The sequence below is a fragment of the Pan troglodytes genome, chromosome 1, assembly GCF_028858775.2.
Source record: "Pan troglodytes isolate AG18354 chromosome 1, NHGRI_mPanTro3-v2.0_pri, whole genome shotgun sequence".
Taxonomy (NCBI): Eukaryota; Metazoa; Chordata; class Mammalia; order Primates; family Hominidae; genus Pan; species Pan troglodytes.
The window spans coordinates 65925235-65946531 of NC_072398.2; the positions used below are offsets into that span (position 1 = coordinate 65925235).

The 21297-nt window shown below is 41.3% G+C and overlaps 1 protein-coding gene across 2 annotated transcripts in view; it reads right to left on the bottom strand.

Moving 5' to 3' along the window:
* Nucleotides 1–21297, bottom strand: part of LAMC2 (laminin subunit gamma 2) — an 83885-nt gene extending 62588 nt beyond the window's left edge. Inside the window, exons 1-3 of one of the 2 annotated variants that reach the window (XM_009439410.5) lie at nucleotides 17640–21297; nucleotides 9149–9301; nucleotides 3471–3567 (exon numbers count right to left, since the gene is read on the bottom strand). In XM_009439410.5, the coding sequence (XP_009437685.3) occupies nucleotides 3471–3516 (46 nt within the window). In that variant the 5' untranslated portion in view covers nucleotides 3517–3567; nucleotides 9149–9301; nucleotides 17640–21297. Of the gene's footprint in view, nucleotides 1–3470; nucleotides 4745–9148; nucleotides 9302–17639 lie in introns of those variants that run through there. The other variant, XM_054656585.2, reaches the window with a different exon arrangement.

Sequence of the window (21297 nt, forward strand, 5' to 3'; positions counted from 1 at the left end):
GCTAAAACAAGCCAGGCACAAGAGCCCAGATACTACGTGATTCCATTTAAATTAATTCTAGAAAAGGTAAAACTACAAAGCAAGAAAGCAGATCAGTGGTTGCCAGGGACAGGGACTGACTGCAATGGGCCATGAGGATACTTCTGGAGGATGAAAGAAATATTCTAAAATATTACTGTGGTCAAAAGTAATCAATTGCTGGTGAGGCTCAGTGGCTCACACCTGTAATCCAGCACTTTGAAGGCTGAGGTGAGCAGATCACCTGAGGTTAGGAGTTTGAGACCAGCCTGGCCAACATGGTAAAATCCCATCTCTACTAAAAATACAAAAATTAGCCGGGCCTGGTGGTGCACACCCGTAATCCCTGCTACTTGGGAGGCTGAGGCAGGAGAATCGTTTGAATCCGGGAGGCGGAGGTTGCAGTGAGCCGAGATCATGCCACTGCATTCTAGCCTGAGCGACAGAAAGAGACTCTGTATCAAAAAAAAAAAAAAAGAAAAAAGGCCAGGTGTGGTGGCTCACACCTGTAATCCCAGCACTTTGGGAGGCTGAGGCGCATGGATCACGAGGTCAGGAGATCGAGACCAACCTGGCTAACACGGTGAAACCCCGTCTCTACTAAAAAAAAAAATACAAAAAAATTAGCCAGCCATGGTGGCAGGCGCCTGTAGTCCCAGCTACTTGGGAGGCTGAGGCAGGAGAATGCCATGAACCCAGGAGGCGGAACTTGCAGTGAGCCGAGATCGATCGTGCCACTGCACTCCAGCCTGGCCGACAGAGCAAGACTCTGTCTCCAAAAAAAAAAACACAAAAAAAACACAAAAAAAAACTCTATTGTACACTTAAAATTGGATTGTATACAAAATGTCTCAATAAACTGATATAAAAAAGAGAAAATCTCAAAAGAATATATTTCATAATTCAGATACTTTAATTCAAATGTGCAAACTCAAAGCAACCACTGGAAACATACCAGTGTTTGCATAAGTTGTGTGACAAAACCAGGCCTGACAAAACCATCTCTGCTGGTTTGGATCAGCACTAAGTGGCCAGCTCAGACCTTTGGGCAGAGACACCACCCAAGCATTGCAGGAGGACCCCTCTTCTGGAAACCTGTTTTGGCAATTTACAAAAAGTAAAAGATGCTTTTTGAAATGTTTGCATAGGAGCATGAATTTTAAACCCATCTCAGACTTTTGTTCTAGAAAGTGAGCGCTTGAATTTTCATCTGATCCTCCCCAAATTTGTCCATTTAGAGTGTAACTCCTTGTGTTGGTGAGGATAATGCTCTACGTAGAAGTTCTCCAACCACAGAGCGGAAAAGGACTGGGGCATTCCCACCGGGTGTGGCCAGGAAGGCTGAGGCCCTGGAAGTCCCCTTTGTTCATTGTTGCTTTTGCAGCTCACAGTCATCACCCAGGGGACTTTTCTTTCTACAGTGCTGTATAAATCATTTCACAGAATGGTCATCTCTTCACCCAACCCCCCAAATAGAATTATAAGTAACATGTTGATTTTTCCCTTGAGTTCCATCATTACCTTAGTTTACTTTCAGAAGGAATGTCTGGCATGTCATCCTCTTTCAAACTCACTTATGATAAAAACTGAAGTACTGGCTGTTAACATGCCAGCAATGGACAGGGCTGTTGGTCCCAGTTCCCTGCCTTTTAAAAAATCTCCCCAGATAGTTCTAATTATGTCAGCATTCACATTACAATTTTAAATGTAAAATATAGCAATTAGGAAAAAAAAAATTTTTTAACTCCCCTTTGTTCTTAATTGGTAAAGGAAAATGTCCATAAATGGAAATGGTTCAGTGTTTCCTGGATCGTCTGGGTAAATTCTCTGAGGCTGGCTGGACTCCAGAAAACAATGTTCTCTGAAGCAAAACCCTGGCTGAAGTGGCAAGCTTCCATTTTATGCAGAAACATATGTGGTGTGCCCACAGCTAGTTTTCAGGGAGCGGTAGAGGCCAGACCAGAACTGAAGTAATGCCGTTTATTTATTAAAGGGACATGATCCTTTTTTCTGTGGTTGGCTGGTGGTACACCTGGGCCAGAGATGTGGTGGGAAATCAACACACGAAGAAGAACTTCATTTGCGTCTTTTTTGGTGTAGCTATTATAGACAGAAATATTCAAATCAATTAATAGTTAAACAATACAAAAAAAGAGGCCGGATGTGGTGGCTCACGCTTGTAATCTCAGCACTTTGGGAGGCCGAGGCGGGTGGATCAGTTGAGATCAGGAGTTTGAGACCAGCCTGGCCAACACAATGAAACTCCGTCTCTACTAAAAATAAAAAAATAAAAAATAAATAACCCAGGCGTAGTGGCATGCACCTGTAGTCCCATCTACCTGGGAGGCTAAGGCAGGAGAATCACTTGAACCTAGGAGGCAGAGGTTGCAGTGAGCCGAGATCACGCCACTACACTCCAACCTAGGCGACAGAGCGAGACTCCATCTCAGACAAAAAAAAAAAAAATTGGGAAGGAGCACAGAGAAGAGGGGCATAAGCTGAGAGAAAGCAAAATAGACACAGAAAAAAATCAAAACAAAACAGAGGACAAAAGATTCTGAGAGAGGGACATTTAGTAGATTTCAAGGCTGTGTCAGTTGTTGTGTTCCCTTAAACTGAAATTTGGGCATCCGTGCATCTGTGAAATGTTGATTAGTAGATGAAACATTGCCCATGGTTCCTCAACCATGCTTATGCTTGGACCATAGATATTCGAATTTGAATGAGAGGCAAAGGAGACCACTGCAGTGAAAATTCTTGTGTCCATTGCAGTGGTGGGGGCCAGGGCTGTATCACATGCAGCCTTGACAAGATAAACTAGAAATGAGAGGTGGCTACCCTTAGATCAGAGATCCTACCTTTGCCTTTGTAAGGAAGAAATGAATTCAGGAAACAGTGTTTCTAAATGTATTTCTAAATTTAAATCTGAATTTTTCCACCTTTAATAATTTAAATTACAAAGTCTGAAAAACTCTATAGCATTTAGAAACCTGTCCTCTGCCTTTAAATGGGAAACTTTGGGTGTGTTTTCAATGTCTGATAATAATCCTGACAATTACAATACTAATAGCCAAACTGTAGTGAATATTCTGCAAACGCCCAGCTCAGTGATGAGAGCCTTTATAGGGATTATGGAGTTCACTGTTCACCACCATCCCATGAAGCAGGTGTTATTATTATCCTCATTTTGAGGTTACCCAGGCTCTCACACAAATCCACACTGATACCTCTCTCTAGAATTATTATTCAACTACAATATAAAAACAAATTAAGCCACTCACTGAACAAATACGCTCTATAATTTAAAAAACAAAATTGAATTGGATCTTTCATAAAATATGACATGCCTGTTCCTTATAACATACACTGTATGTTCTATAGTCACCCCTCTGCAGCAGGTAAGCAATAAACAAGGTTTGGCTATTAGGGGTGCATTTTCCTTGTCATATTACCTTTGTTATTCTTCAGCATATGACGGCTTCGATTCTTATGCAACATCCTTTTATGTCATCCAATCAGATCTTGCATGGTTTTCTGTTGGTCTGATACCTTAATCCAGATATAAGAGTACGTTATTAAGTAATTCGATTCTTGAACGCCTTAGAACAACTGGAAGTTATTTTCAGCATAGTGATAATAGTCTGAGCTTGTGTAAGAGCTCAAGAATTTAGCAGCTATATCTCCGAACTCAGCTTTTCTAGGGCTGGGTTACACAGAAATCCCCAAACATTCCTGGGTGGTTCTTTTGCAGGAAACTTGCAGATTGGTTATTCCACTGCGCTCTAATGATGGAGAGAGCTACAAATAATCACAGAAAAATCTAGAGACCTTCCTCACTAACCTAAAAATTTCTCATAGTCTCAATATGTTTATTTAGATTTAGTAGGAAAATTAATTCAGTGATTCAGACAACTTAAACCAAAATGACACATTTGCCTCAACCACCGGGCTGTTTTAGGTGAATTTATTTTAGGCCTGAATTATTTGGACAACTATTTCAGTGCTCTGTTTTTTATTATATGAATACAAAGTAAAACAAGGTTTAATTGTCATTGCCTTATCAAATTAACTAATGCCTTTGCTATTTTCTTTTCTCAGGGTCCTCTATTAATACAACCCTTATAATTTACTCTGAAAATTTCAGCTTAAGCAGAATATGGCTACGTGGTTTTGCAACAAAATTGTTTATATGGAATTGAATACATCTATGTGCCTCAGGTAAACATAAAGTGGTGTGAAAGGAAAATAAATCATCCCCCAAATCACTAAGCCAAAAGGAAGAGTCAAGCTGGGAACTGCATTACACAAACCTGCCTCCCATTTTGTTTCTAAATAAGATAGTTACAAAGATAAAAAAGCTATACACCTCTCTCACAATTTGCCCACTAGGAAATTCCTTGTGGGCCCCAAGATCAAGTTCTGTTGAATTTCACCCTGACAAGGTAAACTGATAGCTTATTTTTACGGGTACGGGACAAAGGACAGAACTTAAAGTTATCCCTCTACTCACCTGAGACAAATGTATATCTGATCACTTCCTCTGCCCTGTATTTTATCTTATGTTAAAATGCTGATTCGCTGAGCTAAAGGAATACATAAGTGACTATTCCTTTACCCACCCTTACATGTGAATGGCTAATCGAAGACTCAAAAGAATGCAACCGTTGGCCTCTTATCTATACACACCTTCAAAACATTCCTTCCTTTTTTCCTAATATCCACCCTTTCCCCTTTAAATATTGAAGTTCTCAAAATCATTTTTGGAGAAAGGCATAGGTCTGTCTTCCAGGTGTAAGATGCCCTTAACTTTGGCTTCTAAACTTCTAAATTGATTGAGATTTGTCTAAGATACTTTTTGGTTTACAGTGGATAACACTTATGCTAAAAATTCTACACACACATGGATATGTATTACTTGAACTCTAGGTAGAAAATCTCCTTTTAAGAAAGATTTTGGGGGCTTTGGTTGATTCGGTTTTTTTTGAGATGGAGTCTCACTCTGTTGCCCAGGCTGGAGTGCAGTGGTGTGATCTCGGCTTAGCTGGGACTACAGGTGCCCGCCACCACGTCCGGCTAATGTTTTGTATTTTTAGTAGAGATGGAGTTTCCCCGTGTTAGCCAGGGTGGTCTCGATCTCCTGACCTCAGGTGATGTGCCTGCCTCGGCCTCCCAAAGTGCTGGGATTACAGGCGTGAGCCACCACGCCTAGCCAGTTGATTTGGTTGTTAGATTTTAATCTTGCACTCTCTCTCTCTCTCTCTCTCTATATATATATATATATATTTTTTTTTGAGTTGGAGTCTTGCTCTGTCACCTAGGCTGGAGTGCAGTGGCGTGATCTCGGCTCACTGTAACCTCCGCCTCCCGGGTTCAAGCGATTCTTCTGCCTCAGCCTCCTGAGTAGCTGAGACTACAGGCGTGTGTGTCCAGCTAATTTTTTGTATTTTTAGTAGAGACACGGTTTCACCATATTTGCCAGGATAATCTCGATCTCTGGACCTCATGATCTGCCCGCCTTGGCCTCCCAAAGTGCTGGGATTACAGGTGTGAGCCAACGCACCCAGCCTATTATCTTTTAAAAGGGGTGGGGCAGGGGGCGGCAATTCTAAATCTTTGGACCGTTTGAGGCCTGATGTAAAACCCATGTTAGAAGAAACTGTCTCATTGTTATCTGCGTGCTAATCTTTCTTGCTAGAAATTTCGGAAGAATTTTTATTAACTTGATAAATACATTTATTTTAATAAATATTATTTTAATGAACTTCCTCTTAGAACCAGATCTTGTCTAATCAGTCAACCACATTGTTGATTTTTCCTCTGGAATACAGACAGAGCTGAAACAGTGATAACAGAAAATGCCATGTTGATTCAGACCAATGTATCCTTACACCGAACCAAGCTGTATCTGACAGAAGCACCAGTGGATGTTTTGGGAGTGGGTTGCTCTCATTACACCAACTTCAGTGTTTAGGAAAACAGTCTAAAAGATCCTCATATTTTCTAATTCACATGCTATGGAATTATCATCCACAAATTTAACCAACTCTTTTAAATATTTTTAAAATATATTTTCTAGGTGTTGTTGGTCTGATAAATAAAATCAACTTTTATTATACTATTAATACAAGGACCTCACAATTGTTACTGGTTTTAGTGCTTTAGGATTTGCTAATCCTTTTTTCCAATCTCTTAAGGTTTTGTTAACTTTATCTATATGTTTCTTTGCCTTTCTGGCTGAAAAATCCCACTTTTAGACTCTTCTAGTAGCCTGTCCTGGTGATGATTTTTGTTTACTTTCCTTAGGAAGTTTCTAAGCTTTCCCATGTGTCTTGACAAAGAAAGATCAGATTGTAAAAATTTCTCACATTTGAATACACTGCAGCTTGTATACTGGGGCATAACTCTTTCTGATGGGGGTTGGGGGGAGTTCCAGACAGGTCACCTAGTATGATTAAGCCCAGTGCTGGCACCTGGCACAGGACAGTTCAGAGGGTGGGATTGGCAGAGCACTGAAATTCAGCACAGAGTTTCCCTTGCCATGCCATGCACCCTGGCACAGGCCTGCGTGCATCTAGAGGAAAGAAAACTTTTCTCTAATTGCTCTGTTTAGAGAGGCTCTCTTAACTTAATTTAATTTTTTATTTTTGTGGGTCCATACTAGGTATATATATTTATGAGGTACATGAGATACTTTGATACAGGCATGCAATGCGTAATAATCATGTCCTGGAAAATGAGGTATCCATCCCCTTAAGCATTTGTCCTTTGTGTTACAAACAATTCAGTTATACTCTTTTATTTTTATTTTTTAATTTATTATTATTATTATTATTATTATTATTATTTTTTGAGACAAAGTCTCGCTCTGTCACCAGGCTGGAGTGCAGTGGTGTGATCTCAGCTCACTGCAACCTCCACCTCCTGGGTTCAAGGGATTCTCCTGCCTCAGCCTCCCAAGTAGCTGGGACTACAGGCGTGTGTCACCACACCAGGCTAATTTTTTGTATTTTTAGTAGAGATGGGGTTTCACCTTGTTGGCCAGGATGGTCTCGATCTCTTGACCTCGTGATCCACCCACCTCAGCCTCCCAAAGTCCTGGGATTACAGGTGTGAGGCACCACACCTGGCCACAGCTTTTTTTTTGGTTTTTTTTTTGTATCCATTAAACATCCCCACTTTTCCTCCACCTCCTGCTACCCTTCCCAGCCTCTGGTAACCAATCTTCCACTCCCTATCTCCATGAGTTCAATTGTTTTGATTTTTAGCTCCTACAAATAAGTGAGAACGTGCGAAGTTTGCCTTTCTGTGCCTGGCTGATTTCACTTAACATATGACCTCCAGTTTCATCCATGTTGTTGTAGATGACAGGATCTCATTCTTTTTTATAGCTGAATAGTACTCCATTGTGTATATGTGCCACATTCTCTTTATCCATTCATTTGTCGATGAACACTTAGGTTGCTTCCAAATCTTGGCTATTGTGAACAGTGCTGCAAAAAACATGGGAGTGCAGATATTTCTTTGATATACTGATTTCCTTTATTTCGGGGTATATATCTAGCAGTAGGATTTCTGGGTCATATGGTAGCTATATTTTTAGTTTTTTGAGAAGCCCAAGAAGCACCTTTTTGCTAGCCTTCTGCCTGGAGGGGTCACATTTTCTAATTTGCACCAAAGTGTTTGCTGAGCTTGCCATGGCCCTCCTCCTCAGCCATGAGCAGCAAATGAAAACCAAAGGATCAGTCTACATGACTTCTTGGTATGAAGCTGATAATTCAGATCCCATCGTTTAATAATTCTAATTTGGATTGTTTTTAATATAATAAGACCAGTTTTCATTGAATTTCATATTTCACCTTTCTGCTTACTCCAGTTTTTATGACCTTTTCCAAAAGGTTTCTTTTTCTCTGCACTGATTTCATATTCAGCATCAACTTCAGTGAAATACCATCTGGAAGATTAAACCATGTATTACGTGTTCTAGGTAATTTGCAGTCATTGTAGAAAACATTGCTTACTATACCAATCTTTGGGGGATATCTCTTCCAGCACATTTTCCTCCATCCAAAAAAACAACCGCCTTTTTTCTCTAAGCAGTTCCGTATGTATAGCAAAATATTACCTCTAGTTCTGGGGTACTTAAAATTTTTAAATAATTTCTGGTGTGGAATCTTAGTAACTTTTTTGAATGTCTAAACAAATGACTGTTGTTCTATCTTATATGTAAATTTATTTATGCTCCCAAAGAGCCATTCTAGTGTGATCCTGTCTCCAGGAAACCATGCTTCCGTTTCCAGAGTAAGTTGCTTGCCTATGTTTATGAGAGATTCTATCAGCCTAACTCCCTATCTGTATAGCGGAGTTAGACAGATTCTCAGGCAGCTCTATCCAGTGAAAATTTCTGCAATGATGCAAATGTTCTATATTTTTGCTCCGTAATAGGGTAGCCACCAGCCACATGTGTAATGTGAGTGAGGAGCTGAATTTTTAATTAATTAAATTTTAATTTTAATAGTCACTTGTGGCTAGTGACTACTGTATTGGACACTACAGGTCCAAGGCCTTCTCTGGAACCCTTTTCATGAATGGACATCACACTAGTCCCTCCTTCACAGTGATTGCTTGCAACAAAATACTGCTTCTTCTTGTCAGCAGTCCCACAGTTTCTCCCCCAAGTTCTTGTGAAATTATCTTACGTGTTACACAAATTCTTCTGACCCTGAATTTTCACTAGCAAATATTACAGGGTTTGTTTTTTTTTTTTTTAAATAGGGTCTCGCTCTGTCATCCAGGCTGGAGTGCAGTGGAGTGATCACAGCTCACTGTAGCCTCAGCCTCCTGGTTTTAGGTGATTCTCCCTCCTCAGCCTCCCAGATAGCTGGAACTACAGGTGCACGCCGCCACACCCAGCTAATTTTTGTATTTTTTGTAGAGATGAGGTTTCGCTATGTTGCCCAGGGTAGTCTCAAACTTCTGAGCTCAAGTGATCTGCCCACCTCGGCCTCCCAAAAGTGGTGGGAATACAGGTGTGAGTCACCGTGCTCAGCCAAATATCAGTTTTACGTTAATAAACCCCTGTAAACTAGATGCCTAGAACTTGGGAGTAAGTCCTTTGCTCTTTTAGTTTTACCTTCATGAGACTGACATTTGGAAGTTGTGCATATTTTTGTTTCCACAATTGCAGGGCATTCACACTTGTCTAGGAAAGTTGTGCATATTTTTGTTTCCACAATTGCAGGGCATTCACACTTGTCTAGGAAAGTTGCTATATTTGAAGGGCATCCTGTGAAAAATGAAATGATTACAGTTTGTAAAATATGTATCAGAAAAATGTGTTTAAATTTGCTTTCTAGTACATTCTTGAAAACTTAGTTATTATAATCATCTACAAATGGAATTTACCTACAAAAACGATCATCACAATTGCAGGTTTCAAAAGTATATAATCTTTTTAAAGAAAATAATATGATACAGGAAAGAGAAAAAAGTGCTTATAACCTGCCTTTTTTGGTGACTGTAGGCTAAATTATTTATATTAAAATTCTTTATAGTAAATTCTTTATATTAAAGTCTAACAGTAAAGTATTTTGCTGTGCTCATTCTTTTATTTCCTTGTCCAGTGAATTTCTTGGATTATCTGCTATAAGCCAGCATTGTGGTAGACATTTGATAAATAATACAGTGCCACCCTACATAATCTATGGAAAAGGATGATAAGTCCTAGGCAAGAAGGGAACCAAAGGAAAAAATATGATTATGAGGTACAGTTTCAAGGCTTTTCCTGATAGAGTAAGTTTCATTGCAAGAGAACAATGAATTAACCACTTCAATCTTTCTTTCTTTTTTCTTTTCTTAAGACAGGGTCTCATTCTATCAGCCAAGCTGGAGTGCAGTAGTGTGATCTCTGTTTACTGCAGCCTCAAACTTCCAGACTCAAGCAATCCTCCCACCTCAGCATCCCAGGTAGCTGGCACTACAGGCGCACACCATGAAGCCCAACTAATTTTTTAATTTTTTGTAGAGATGGGGTTTCACCATGTTGCGCAGGCTGGTCTCAAACTCCTGTGCTCAAGCAATCCACATGCCTTGGCCTCCCAAAGTGCTGGGATTACAGGCATGAGCCATTGTTTCCAGCCCCACTTTGATCTTTCTAATAAATGACTACTCAACTGTTAAGACTATAAATCAGCTTGATGAATAGTAAGGGATCTTAAATATTACTGTCTTTGGTATGCTGGGGACAGTTGGGCTTGTCAGAGAGTCTGTAGGCTGGGGACTCTTTCAATGGTACCCATTTTCTCATCTTCCTCAGAATAAAACCCAAAGTCATTCTGTGTCCTCTCCGGTCATATGTGATATGCCCTGCCCCACCTTTCCAACTCATCCTCTGCAGTTCTCTCTCCTCATCCTATCTGCTCCAGCCACTCTGGTCCCTCTGCTGTTTTCCAGACAACGAAGCAAACTCCACCTCCAAGCTCATCCCCACCTGAGGGTGCCTACAATCACATGCCACCTCCCGCTCCTGCTTAGTTAGCCTCTATTCCTTTCCTTTGCTTTATGTTTCTTCTTATTACTTATCACCTCCTAATATAAGATTCATTATTTATTATTTGTCTCCCCCTATAGAATGTAAGTTTCATGATGGCAGGGACTTTGCATTATAGCAAGGCATGGAACAGTGCCTGCCTCTTAATAGGCCCTCAGTAATATCTTTTTGAATGAATAAATGATACATGTTTTGTACTTATTTTACAAGGTTGAATCACTCACCTTTCTATATCTAAGTTTAAACATTAGTATGAAGAGAGAAGTTATAACTTATTAAATTACCCCTTAAGAGTGTTAGGAAAGGCTAGGCATGGTGGGTCACACCTGTAATCCCAGCACTTTGGGAGGCCGTGGTGGGCGGATCACCTGAGGTCAGGAGTTTGAGACCAGCCTGGCCAACATGGTGAAACCCTGTCTCTACTAAAAGTACAAAAATTAGCCAGGTGTGGTGGCACATGCCTGTAATTCCAGCTACTTGGGAGGCTGAGGCAGGAGAATCACTTGAACCCAGGGGGCGGAGGTTGCAGTGAGCTGAGATCATGCCACTTCACTCCAGCCTAGGCAAAAGAGTGAGACTCCATCTCAAAAAAAAAAAGAGGGAGAGAATGTTAGGAAGATAATTAATGTTATTCAGATTTGACCTGCTGGAGGACAAACCATTCTAAAACTCAATTTTTTTATTTTATTGAAATAATCCCAAACCATACATTCATACAACAAAAATTAATATATAAAAGAATGGCATACAACTATAATAGAAATTGTGTAAGAACCAGTGAACCTCAAAATGAGATAATGCTGCCGGGCACAGTGGCTCACGCCTGTAATTCTAGCACTTTGGGAGGACTAAGCGGGTGGAACACCTGAAGTCAGGAGTTTGAGACCCACCTGGCCAACATGGTGAAACCCCGTTTCTACTAAAAATACAAAAATTAGCTGGGCATGGTGCACATGCCTGTGGTTGCAGCTATTCGGGAGGCTGAGGCAGGAGAATCGCTTGAACTCAGGGGGTGGAAGTTGCAGTGAGCCAAGATTGCGCCACTGCACTCCAGCCTGAATGATAGAGCAAGACTCCATCTCAAAAAAAAATAGATAATGCTTATGCTGTTGTTTATAAATCATTCCTTATGTTTAGAGTGTGAAGATTAAGAAGGGAAGAGACTTGCACATAGACCAAGGGTGTTAATGGAAGGCAGAAAGAAAGTTTAAATCTTCAATGCCTCTTTGCATTCAAGTTCTTGGTCTCATTGCAGGGAAAGTGTCCACCGACCCAGGCATTCCACAGTTCCATAAATTAAGGGTCATTTAATCAAAACTTCTGCTACACTTTAAATGTTTCTCCCCTCCAAAACTCATGTTGAAATGTAATTGCCATTGTAATGGTATTAAGAGGTATGACCCATAAGAGGTGATTAGGTATTAAACCACTCCCATGGGGTCTATTTAATTCCCTTTTTAAAAAGGGCTTTTAGGAGTAGGTTCTCTTTCTTGGCTCTTTTGCTCTTCTGCCATTTGAGGAAAGGTGTTCCTCCCTTCTGGGGTATGCAGCATTTAAGGTGCCATCTTGGAAGTGGTGACCCAGACCTTACCAGGCACCAAACCTACCAGCACCTTGACCTTGAACTTCCCAGCCTCCAGAACTGTGAGAAATAAATTTCTGTTGTTTATAAATTACCCCATTTCAGGTATCTGTTATAACTGCACAAAACAAACGAAGATATCTTCACTGTCCCCTGGGAGACCCACATTCACCAATTTAGGCAGTTAAAAAGAGTCAGGGTAGTTTTTATTCCCTATTTTTCATATTCTTTTTTTTTTTGTGATGGGAAGGAAATTTTATGGCAGCAGGTGTTAACTAACTCACTTCAGTGTTTGCAAACTTTGAAAGCCATAAACTTATTTTTAAACTTTCCATCAGCTGGGATGCATTTATCTGCAAGTAACAGAAGTCTCAACTGAAAATGTTATATATAGCTGGGTGCGGTGGCTCACGCCTGTAATCCCAGCACTTTGGGAGGCCGAGGTAGGTGGATCACGAGGTCAGGAAATCGAGACCATCCAGGCTAACATGATGAAACCCCGTCTGTACTAAAAGATACAAAAAATTAGCCAGGCGTGGTGGCGGGCGCCTGTAGTCCCAGCTACTCGGGAGGCTGAGGCAGGAGAATGGTGCGAACCCGGGAGGTGGAGCTTGCAGTGAGCCAAGATCGCGCCACTGCACTCCAGCCTGGGCGACAGAGCGATACTATGTCTCAGGAAAAAAAAAAATTGGTATTTATAATAAGCACATTTATAGGCTTACATACGGAAAATTCTGAGGATGAGTGGAAAATAGAGTTAAATTACCCTGTAGTTCAATAATATCATCAAGAATACAAGTTCTATGTTTCTCTTCCATCGTCCACTTCATCTGAAGGCTTGTTCCCCTCATAGTTGTAGACTGGGTGCCAGTAGCAATTAAGGTTGGATGCTTCCTTATTTTTGTAAACAGGAAAGATCAGACCCTTCTCCCTCAAACTCCAAACAAAAATCTTTCCTGATTGAGCCTATCATATGCCATCTCCGAACCTGTGATTATCACCAGGAAAAGGCTTCATGCTGATTAGTTTAAGCCTGGGTATCTTAATCACTGGCAAAAGGGATGGCATACTTATGATTGGCTTAAGTCAGAGGCCAGAAAACTATAGATGCAGGCCAAATCCTGCTTGCCAGATGTTTGGGGGAAGTTTTATTAAAACACAGTTACGTCTTCCTCTAAATATTGTCTATGGCTACTTTTACAACAATGGCAGAATTCAATAGCTCCAACAAAGACCATGAAGTCCCAAAAGCCTCTACTATTTGCTATCTGGCCCTTTACAGAAAAAGTTTGCCAAGCCCTGGTTTACCTTAACATGGGTCTACTTTGGACCTATATTTAATCCCCCAAACTATGATACTGCTACCCAGAGAGGGAAAGTTTGGACTCGGTGTGGATCTCCTCCCATGTCAACCTAAGGTTGCTTTTTCTTTTGTTATTTCCTAAGCAAAGCTGAAAAAGAACTGAGCACACAAACTTCAGAATGAAAGCCTTTACTTTTGTAAGTCCATTGACTGATCTGCATTTCTCTCTTACAGAGTGATGAGTATCTGTTCCTGACATTGATCTGCGTTCCAGCCTTGGCTGTATGTTATTTTGTTGGATTGATTTGAAGTTATTTGTTAATTCCATGGAACCGGACTACCCAAACCATCTGCCAGATCTTCAACCCACCAACAGTGTTAGATGGAATTCCCCAGAGTCCTGCTGCAGTCATAGAAGAAACATCATCCCTAAAACCAGGGCACTGCTTTGCAATGCCTGTCAGTCAGTCGCAGGCAGAATGGCTCCTCTCCACATTTACATCAATGATTTTCTTTTCTTTTTTTTTTTTTGAGATGGATTCCTGCTCTGTCAGCCCAGGCTGGAGTGCAATGGCACGATCTTGCCTCACTGCAACCTCCGCCTCCCAGGTTCAAGCGATTCTCCTGCCTTAGCCTCCCAAGTAGCTGGGATTACAGGCATGCACCACTATGACCTGCTAATTTTTGTATTTTTAGTAGAAATGGGGTTTTGCCATGTTGGCCAGGCTGGTCTCTAATGCCTGAGCTCAGGTGATCTGCCCACCTTGGCCTCCCAAAGTGCTGGGATTACAGACGTGAGGCACTGCACCCAGCCTCACATCAATGATTTTCCAGGTAAGTGATTTCCTGTTCAAACAGCAATCTGAACTTTCTTTTAAAAATAGCTTTTCTCATTTACTTGTATTATGACAAATGCAATGAATGTCCATTGTGGAAACATTAGAAACACAGATAACCAAAAATAAAAAAAAATTGTTACCATCCCACACTCCCAGGGAACTTTAAAAGCAAACAATGTGTTCCAGAGGTGAAGTCTTCCCTCCAAGTGGTCTGAACTAGCTTTGACTTTTCCAGCAGGAAGTCATCATGGAAGATTTCATTTTTTAACCCCCTATATTTATGAAGTTACTGAATGGGCCTATTCTTTGACTAGCCTTTCTGAGAGTCTTTATTAAATTGTGAACTTTCTGACTGTTTAAAGAAATTTATGGAAAAGGGCAGGGTTTGAGAAGTTGCTATTTTGAATAACTTATTGTTATGTACATCTTTTAGAGTCTTATGTACATCTCTTTCAAACATGAAAGAGAACCTATTTCTCTTCATTTGGACTAGTACATCCAATTCCACCTCGTTTTGTAAATAAAAGGGAGCCAACTTTTCTGAAATGTAGGGTTGGGAAAGTATGCTCAGCTTCACAAATCCTCACTTAGGCACACCTGTGGGTTTACTAATGCTCAGTATCGAAACCACTTGAAAATGCCCCAATGCTGGTTTGTTTCCAAGACATCAGACAGGAACAACATTAGTTTTACGGCTAGAATTTACTGTAGGATGGGATTCAGTATCATCCAGGTCCTGCGGTGATCGGAGTGTAGGCTGTGGGCCAACGCTATAATTTTAACCAGGCCTTACTTCATAGAGTGGCACTTTTCCCCTGCTCCAAGCACCCACCTCCACATCTATTATTTCTTGATGGAGTCTACACAGTACAGCTGACATCATGGGTTGTAGTAAACTTGACCATTCTTAGACTAAGGATAATCCTGCTTAAAGAAAGTATGAGCTTCTGAATACCTGGAAGAGAAGTGAATGAGGGAGGGAAGTAGACCAATGTGACAAAGGTTAAAAGCACACTGGCTCTGGGGCCCAGGCTGTCTGAATTTGAATCCCAGCTCCATCCTTACAGGCAAGGGATCTTGGGCAAGGTCCTTAACTTCTCTAGGTCTCATCTTCATGGATACAGTAATGCTAATAGAACCCTCCTATTCCATAGTGTTGGCTGCTATGAAGGAGAAACGCAATACATGGGCTACATATTACATAATACTATGTAAGTATTAGCCCTATCATTATGGGGGCAGGGCAGGGGAAGGGGGAAGCACATCCAGAACAGAGAAGCTGGGAGCTCTGAAACATACTTCTCTTCACAACATCACCTGCTGCATGATCCATATTTACAGGGTTCCAACTACCCAGAACTGCACAATTCATGATTAGACTTTCTGCATCAGGCTGACTCTGTGAAAGCAGGAGTGGCAGATTGGGTGGGGTGGGTGGAGTGTTCTCTTTCAGTCAAGTAATTTTTTCCTTAAACAGATTTTTTTTTTTTTTTGCACAGCTATAAATTTACAGAAGATTGAGAATATAATGGAATTCCCATAAATGGCACATTCAGTTTCCCCTATTACTAGGGGAATTACTAGCATCCCAAATTAGGAATTTGTTACCATTAACAAACCAATATTGGCACATTATTATTATTAAAGTTCATATTCTCGGCCGGTCGTGGTGGCTCACACCTGTAATCCCAGCACTTTGGGAGGCTGAGGCGGATGGATCACAAGGTCAGGAGTTCAAGACCAGCCTGGCCAACATGGTGAAACCCCGTCTCTACTAAAAATACAAAAATTAGGTGGGCATGGTGGTGCGCAACTGTAGTCCCAGCTACTCGGGAGGCTGAGGCAGATAATTGCTTGAACCCGGGAGGCAGAGGTTGTGGTGAGCTGAGACTGTGCCACTGCACTCCAGCCTGGGCAACAGAGTGAGATTCCATCTCAAAAAAATAAATAAATAAATAAAGTTCGTATTCTCTTCATATTTTCTTCAGTTTTTACCCAATGTCCTTTTTCTGTTCCGGGGTTCCATCCAGGATATCACGTTACACTTGGTTGTCACCTTAGACTCCTCGTGGCTGTGACAGTTTCTCAGACTGTCTGTGTTTTTTGATGGCCTTGATAGTTTGGAGGAGTAATGGGCAGGCGTTTTGTAGAACATCCTTCGGTTGAGGTTTGTCTGATCTTTTTCTCATTATAATAGAACAGGGTTACTAGTTTTGGTGAGGAAGACCACAGAGGCAAGTGCCATTTTCATTTCATTGTGTCAAGAGTACTTCTCACTGTTGGGGTTACTCTGGAGCCCCTAGGTGAAGTAGTTTGTCGTGTTGCCCATGGTAACATGACTCTCCCCGCCCTTTTCAATACTGTGCTCTGAGAGGAAGTCGCTATGTGCTGCCCACACTTAAGGAGTGTGAGTTATCCTGCATCTCCTTGAGGGCAGAATATCTACATAAATCATTTGTAGTTCCTCTGTAAGGGAGATTTGTCTTTTCTCCTCAAGTAATTTTTCCCATCTAGTGTTTACTTGAATGAATTATTTTATTTTCACTGAACACCAACTAAAAAATAGTCTAAAGCCAATTCCCCCAAATTGATGGAATTTCCTGTAATTATTAGTATTTGGAGTGTTCTTAAGCCTGGGCATGGGGGAAATATGACAAAAACAAGGTTTCTAAAACCTGACTTAATCTTCTAGTTGAGTGTCACAGTGGGCAGATCCGGAATTAGTAATTCCTTGCTAACCCTATACGGAAAGGCCCGAAAATGAATAAGGACTTAAAAATAAAATGAGTGGGATGGTCAAAACCAATATAAATGAATTGCTGTGAGCCAAATGGAAAAGCATCCTTTGGCAAGTTTCAACCAGTTACCTCTGCATGTCCTGAGAATGTGCTTTCGGTATTCCAGGCCACTGGGCGCCCTTTGTAGGCAGGCATCCTGCCCCTCCTCCAAAAGGAGGCAATCTCCTAAAACATGCCTCTCCTAAGACACAGATGTTCAGACTGTCCTAGAATTAACATGCTCTTAAAAATCACACACATACACACACCCTTTTATTATTGTTATTATTATTATTTTTAGAATAAAAGCCATGTCTTAATTAGAATAATTTGCTGGGTAACCAAAAATCCACTTGAACTTTTCCTTGGAGAGACTCCTTCCTTGTAAAACTAAAAAGTATATGCTTTAGGGTTGCTCATTTGAAAGAAAATGGGAGAAGATTGTTGTTGGATCAGCCTGTAGTTTTTATATCTGTTTGGTCAGATCAAAATTAGCCACCATTATCTTCACCCCATCAGTATATTTTTTTTCTCTGAAAGCAATTCAAACTTTGTTCCCAAAGCATGAACTTACAGACATAGGCTAGTGTTGTACATTTCTCCAAAGTTTGCCTCCAGAAGGAAAGACCTCTAATGTGCCAGCAGGTTCCTTGCACCCGCCCCCACCTTGGGTCAGGCACAGCCCAGTTGCAGCATTCCATGGCTCTGACACATCTCCTTGGAAACCCACCCATTGCCTGGTATATAGCAACCTGCATTCCCCAGTGGTAGAGGCCTTGATTCCTGTCTTATCCTGTTCTTCTGTGCTTTCATACACATCTGAGGACAGGCCTTCATTTTGATCTATTATCTCAGGCCATTAAAATGAGCAGAAGGAAAAAAGTCCTTGAACAGCTCCAGTGTAATTGTGGTGAAGATTCTTAAAAAGAATTCTCATGGCCATTTCAGAGCCTCCTCAGTTTCCCCATTTCCTACAAATGCAGCAAATGGAAAACTGCCTTCATTACACAGGAAGTTCAGGGAAGAACATGTTGGGGTTGCAAGTGGTTTCTGGCCAACTATACCCCTGCTAACAGTATTTTTCTAAAGTATGGCACTTCATTTCCAGATTAGGCACACTCACACCTTCATTTAACAAATTAGGTGTCCTCAATGTGTCACCCACTATCTAAAGCATGATTATTATGATCTTTCTGGAAGATTTTGGATCTTGTTCATTCTTAACCATTATTTTTATTCAGCACTATAGTTAATACAGACAGTATAAGTCAAAGTTTTGCTCACCCTTTGCTCACTTGGAATTTTGGAAATCTTTGTTTATTTTTTTAAATGAGATTATTGATATGAGCTTATATTCTTGAGATATTTTTCTTTTAATTAACTCAATTGCTCAGCAGGGAGAGTGGTGGGTGGGATCCAGTCAATCTAAGAGCTTTGATTAGTGTTTTATAGGTATGTAGTTTCCAAATTCTTTGCCTGCAGAGGTACACTAAAAGAATGCTAGTTTGCAGAATGCACATGGAACCACAAAAGGAAATACAGTAATCTGATATTTGGTTAGAGTAAATCAGATATCCCTATTTAAACCACTGGCTTTACAAAAATTACTCAAGTGTACTTCATCAACCCCAAGCATGCACGCTAGTGTTCATGTGGGACTCAAACCCACCCTTTTGTGTCAAGGAGTCTCATCAAGTGTCCATCATGTGTCTGTGTGCAGGATGCAAAGAGCCAGGGCATCCATGAGTCACGATGTGTCATTCATGGCCTATGGGCTGACAAAGTGAATAAATATTTTGTTAGGCTTTATTTGAGAAATAAAACTTCAGGACAATGTACTGAAGTGGCTTCAACTGGGACAGGATTGAAAGAGAGAAAAGTGTGATTACTTAACCAAACAAATTCTCTAGTAAAACACCTACTTCAGCTACTCACTACTGTGATCACATCTAGATGGTGCCATTTCAATCACCTGTACTTTTTCCACAACCTCAGTTTCAAGCACCCCGTCTCTAATCACCACCGTTGATTCTTGAAGCTCAGTCACTCGAGTGCCCAGACTTTAATAATATCTCAACCCTCTGGAGCCTACGATCCATTGAACCTGCCACCTTTGCACTTCTCCCACCTTCCTTTACCATTATAGCCCTCCTAACCCATTTTAAATTCCATGGTTAGTCATTAGAGTCCATCCTTCACACACACCCACAACTTACTGCCTCACTTTGAATTCACGTTCATTAGCTTCAAGGGGTTCTTAATACTACCTGGCCATCAGATCCATTTCCCCAGTCCATTGGCTTTCCTGTTCTCCTCAAGGACCGTTTCACACTTTCCCTTTTTCTTCAAACCTTCCACTCTTCCTCCCCCATGTCACTCTGCTAATGATTTATTTCCTAAGACACACAAAAAACCAGAAGTACTCAGAAGAGAACTTCTACCACACACTTCTACAGCCACATCCCACAATTTGCCTACCTTCCCCATGATCACATATCCCATCTCAGGTCAACAGGAGGGCTCCTCCCTTGCCCTCATCAAGGACTGCACTCAGGGATTCTCTACCTGCATCATTGGTTTTTTTCTTTCTTCTAGGATATTGCCCGCCTGCCTACAACATGCTGTTGGTTTTTCCTATCTCAAAAAAACAAAACGACTGCCTTGAACCCATGCTATATTTTAGCTTCTGCCCTATTTTTCTGCTCCCCTTTAGAGCAATACGAAAGAGTTGTCCATACTGACTCTCCCCAGTTTCTGTTCTCCTAGTCTCTCTTGAAACTGCTGCAATTAGGTTTCAAGAAACCTCTCCATGGCAATTAGGTTTTTGCCTCCATTATTCCAATGAAACTGCCTATACCTAGGTCTCCAGGGCCTTCCATGTTGTAAACTCAATGGCCAATTCTCAGCCATAATCTTCTTGGCTCTGACAGCATCATATAACATAACTGATCATTTCTTTCTCCTTAAAACACTTTCTTTTCTTAGTTTCCAGGACATTGTGCTCATAAGGCTTTTCTCCATGAGGCATCTCCTTCTCAGCCTACTTTGCTGAACCCTTTTCTCTCCACCTCTTAACATAGAAGTGCCCCTTAATGTAGAAGAAGCCACCAGAAGCTCACGCCTTGAATCTCTTTTGTGTCTACGCTCACTCCTTTGATTTTCCACCTAATTTCAAAGCTTTAAGCATATATGCTGATGACTTTCAAATTTATGTCTTCAGCCTGCTTGCACAGCTGTCCTGAACACTATGCTCATATATCTAACTGCATAATCGAAATCTCCATTTAGATGGGTAATTAATATCACCAATGTAATACATGCAGAGCTGAACTCCTGATGTTCTGTCCCCCTAGACCTCTTCTGCCTCAGTCTTCCATACCCTTGTTCAGTCCAAGAATCTTGAAGTCATTCTTGACTCTTTTCTTCCACAGAAAATCTTGCTGTCTTACTCTACCTTCAGATCATAATCAGAATTGGATCACTTCTCATCAACCTCTACTGTAATCACATTGATTCAAGCCCCCCTTGTCTTTTGCATGGATGATTGTCATTGTATCCCATCTCCTCGCCCTACTTTTGCCCTTGTCCCACTTTGGTCTACCTTAACACAACTGCCAGGAAACTCCTATTATAGTGTGACTCAGGTCATGTCATTCCTTGTTATAGAGGCATCCAGTGGCATTCTATCTCATTCTGAGTAAAAGTCAAAGTCTTTGGAATGGCCTCAAGAGCCAATACTATGTGTCCTGCCCCACCTCCCACCCCATGGGTCTCACTGTCCTCCTTCTCACACAGCCCCAGCCACGGGACCACTTCCACTGCAGGACCTTTGCCCTTGCTGGTGCCTCTGCCTGGAATGTGCTTTCTCTAGATATCTACATGGGTCCAGTCTTCAATTAAATGCCATTTTCTTAAAGAGGCTTTCTCTACCATCTTGTATAAATTTGTAAGCTCACCCTACCCCCAAACATGTTATCTCTCCCTTCCCAGCTTTATTTTTCTTCATAGAACTTTCTCCCCTGGCTGGGCGCGGTGGCTCACTCCGGTAATCCCAGCATTTTGGGGGGCCAAGGTGGGCCGATCACGAGGTCAGGAGATCAAGACCATCCTGGCTAACACGGTGAAACCCCGTCTCTACTAAAAATACAAAAATTAGCCAGGCATGGTGGCGGGTTCCTGTAGTCCCAGCTACTCAGGAGGCTGAGGCAGGAGAATCACTAGAACCTGGGAGA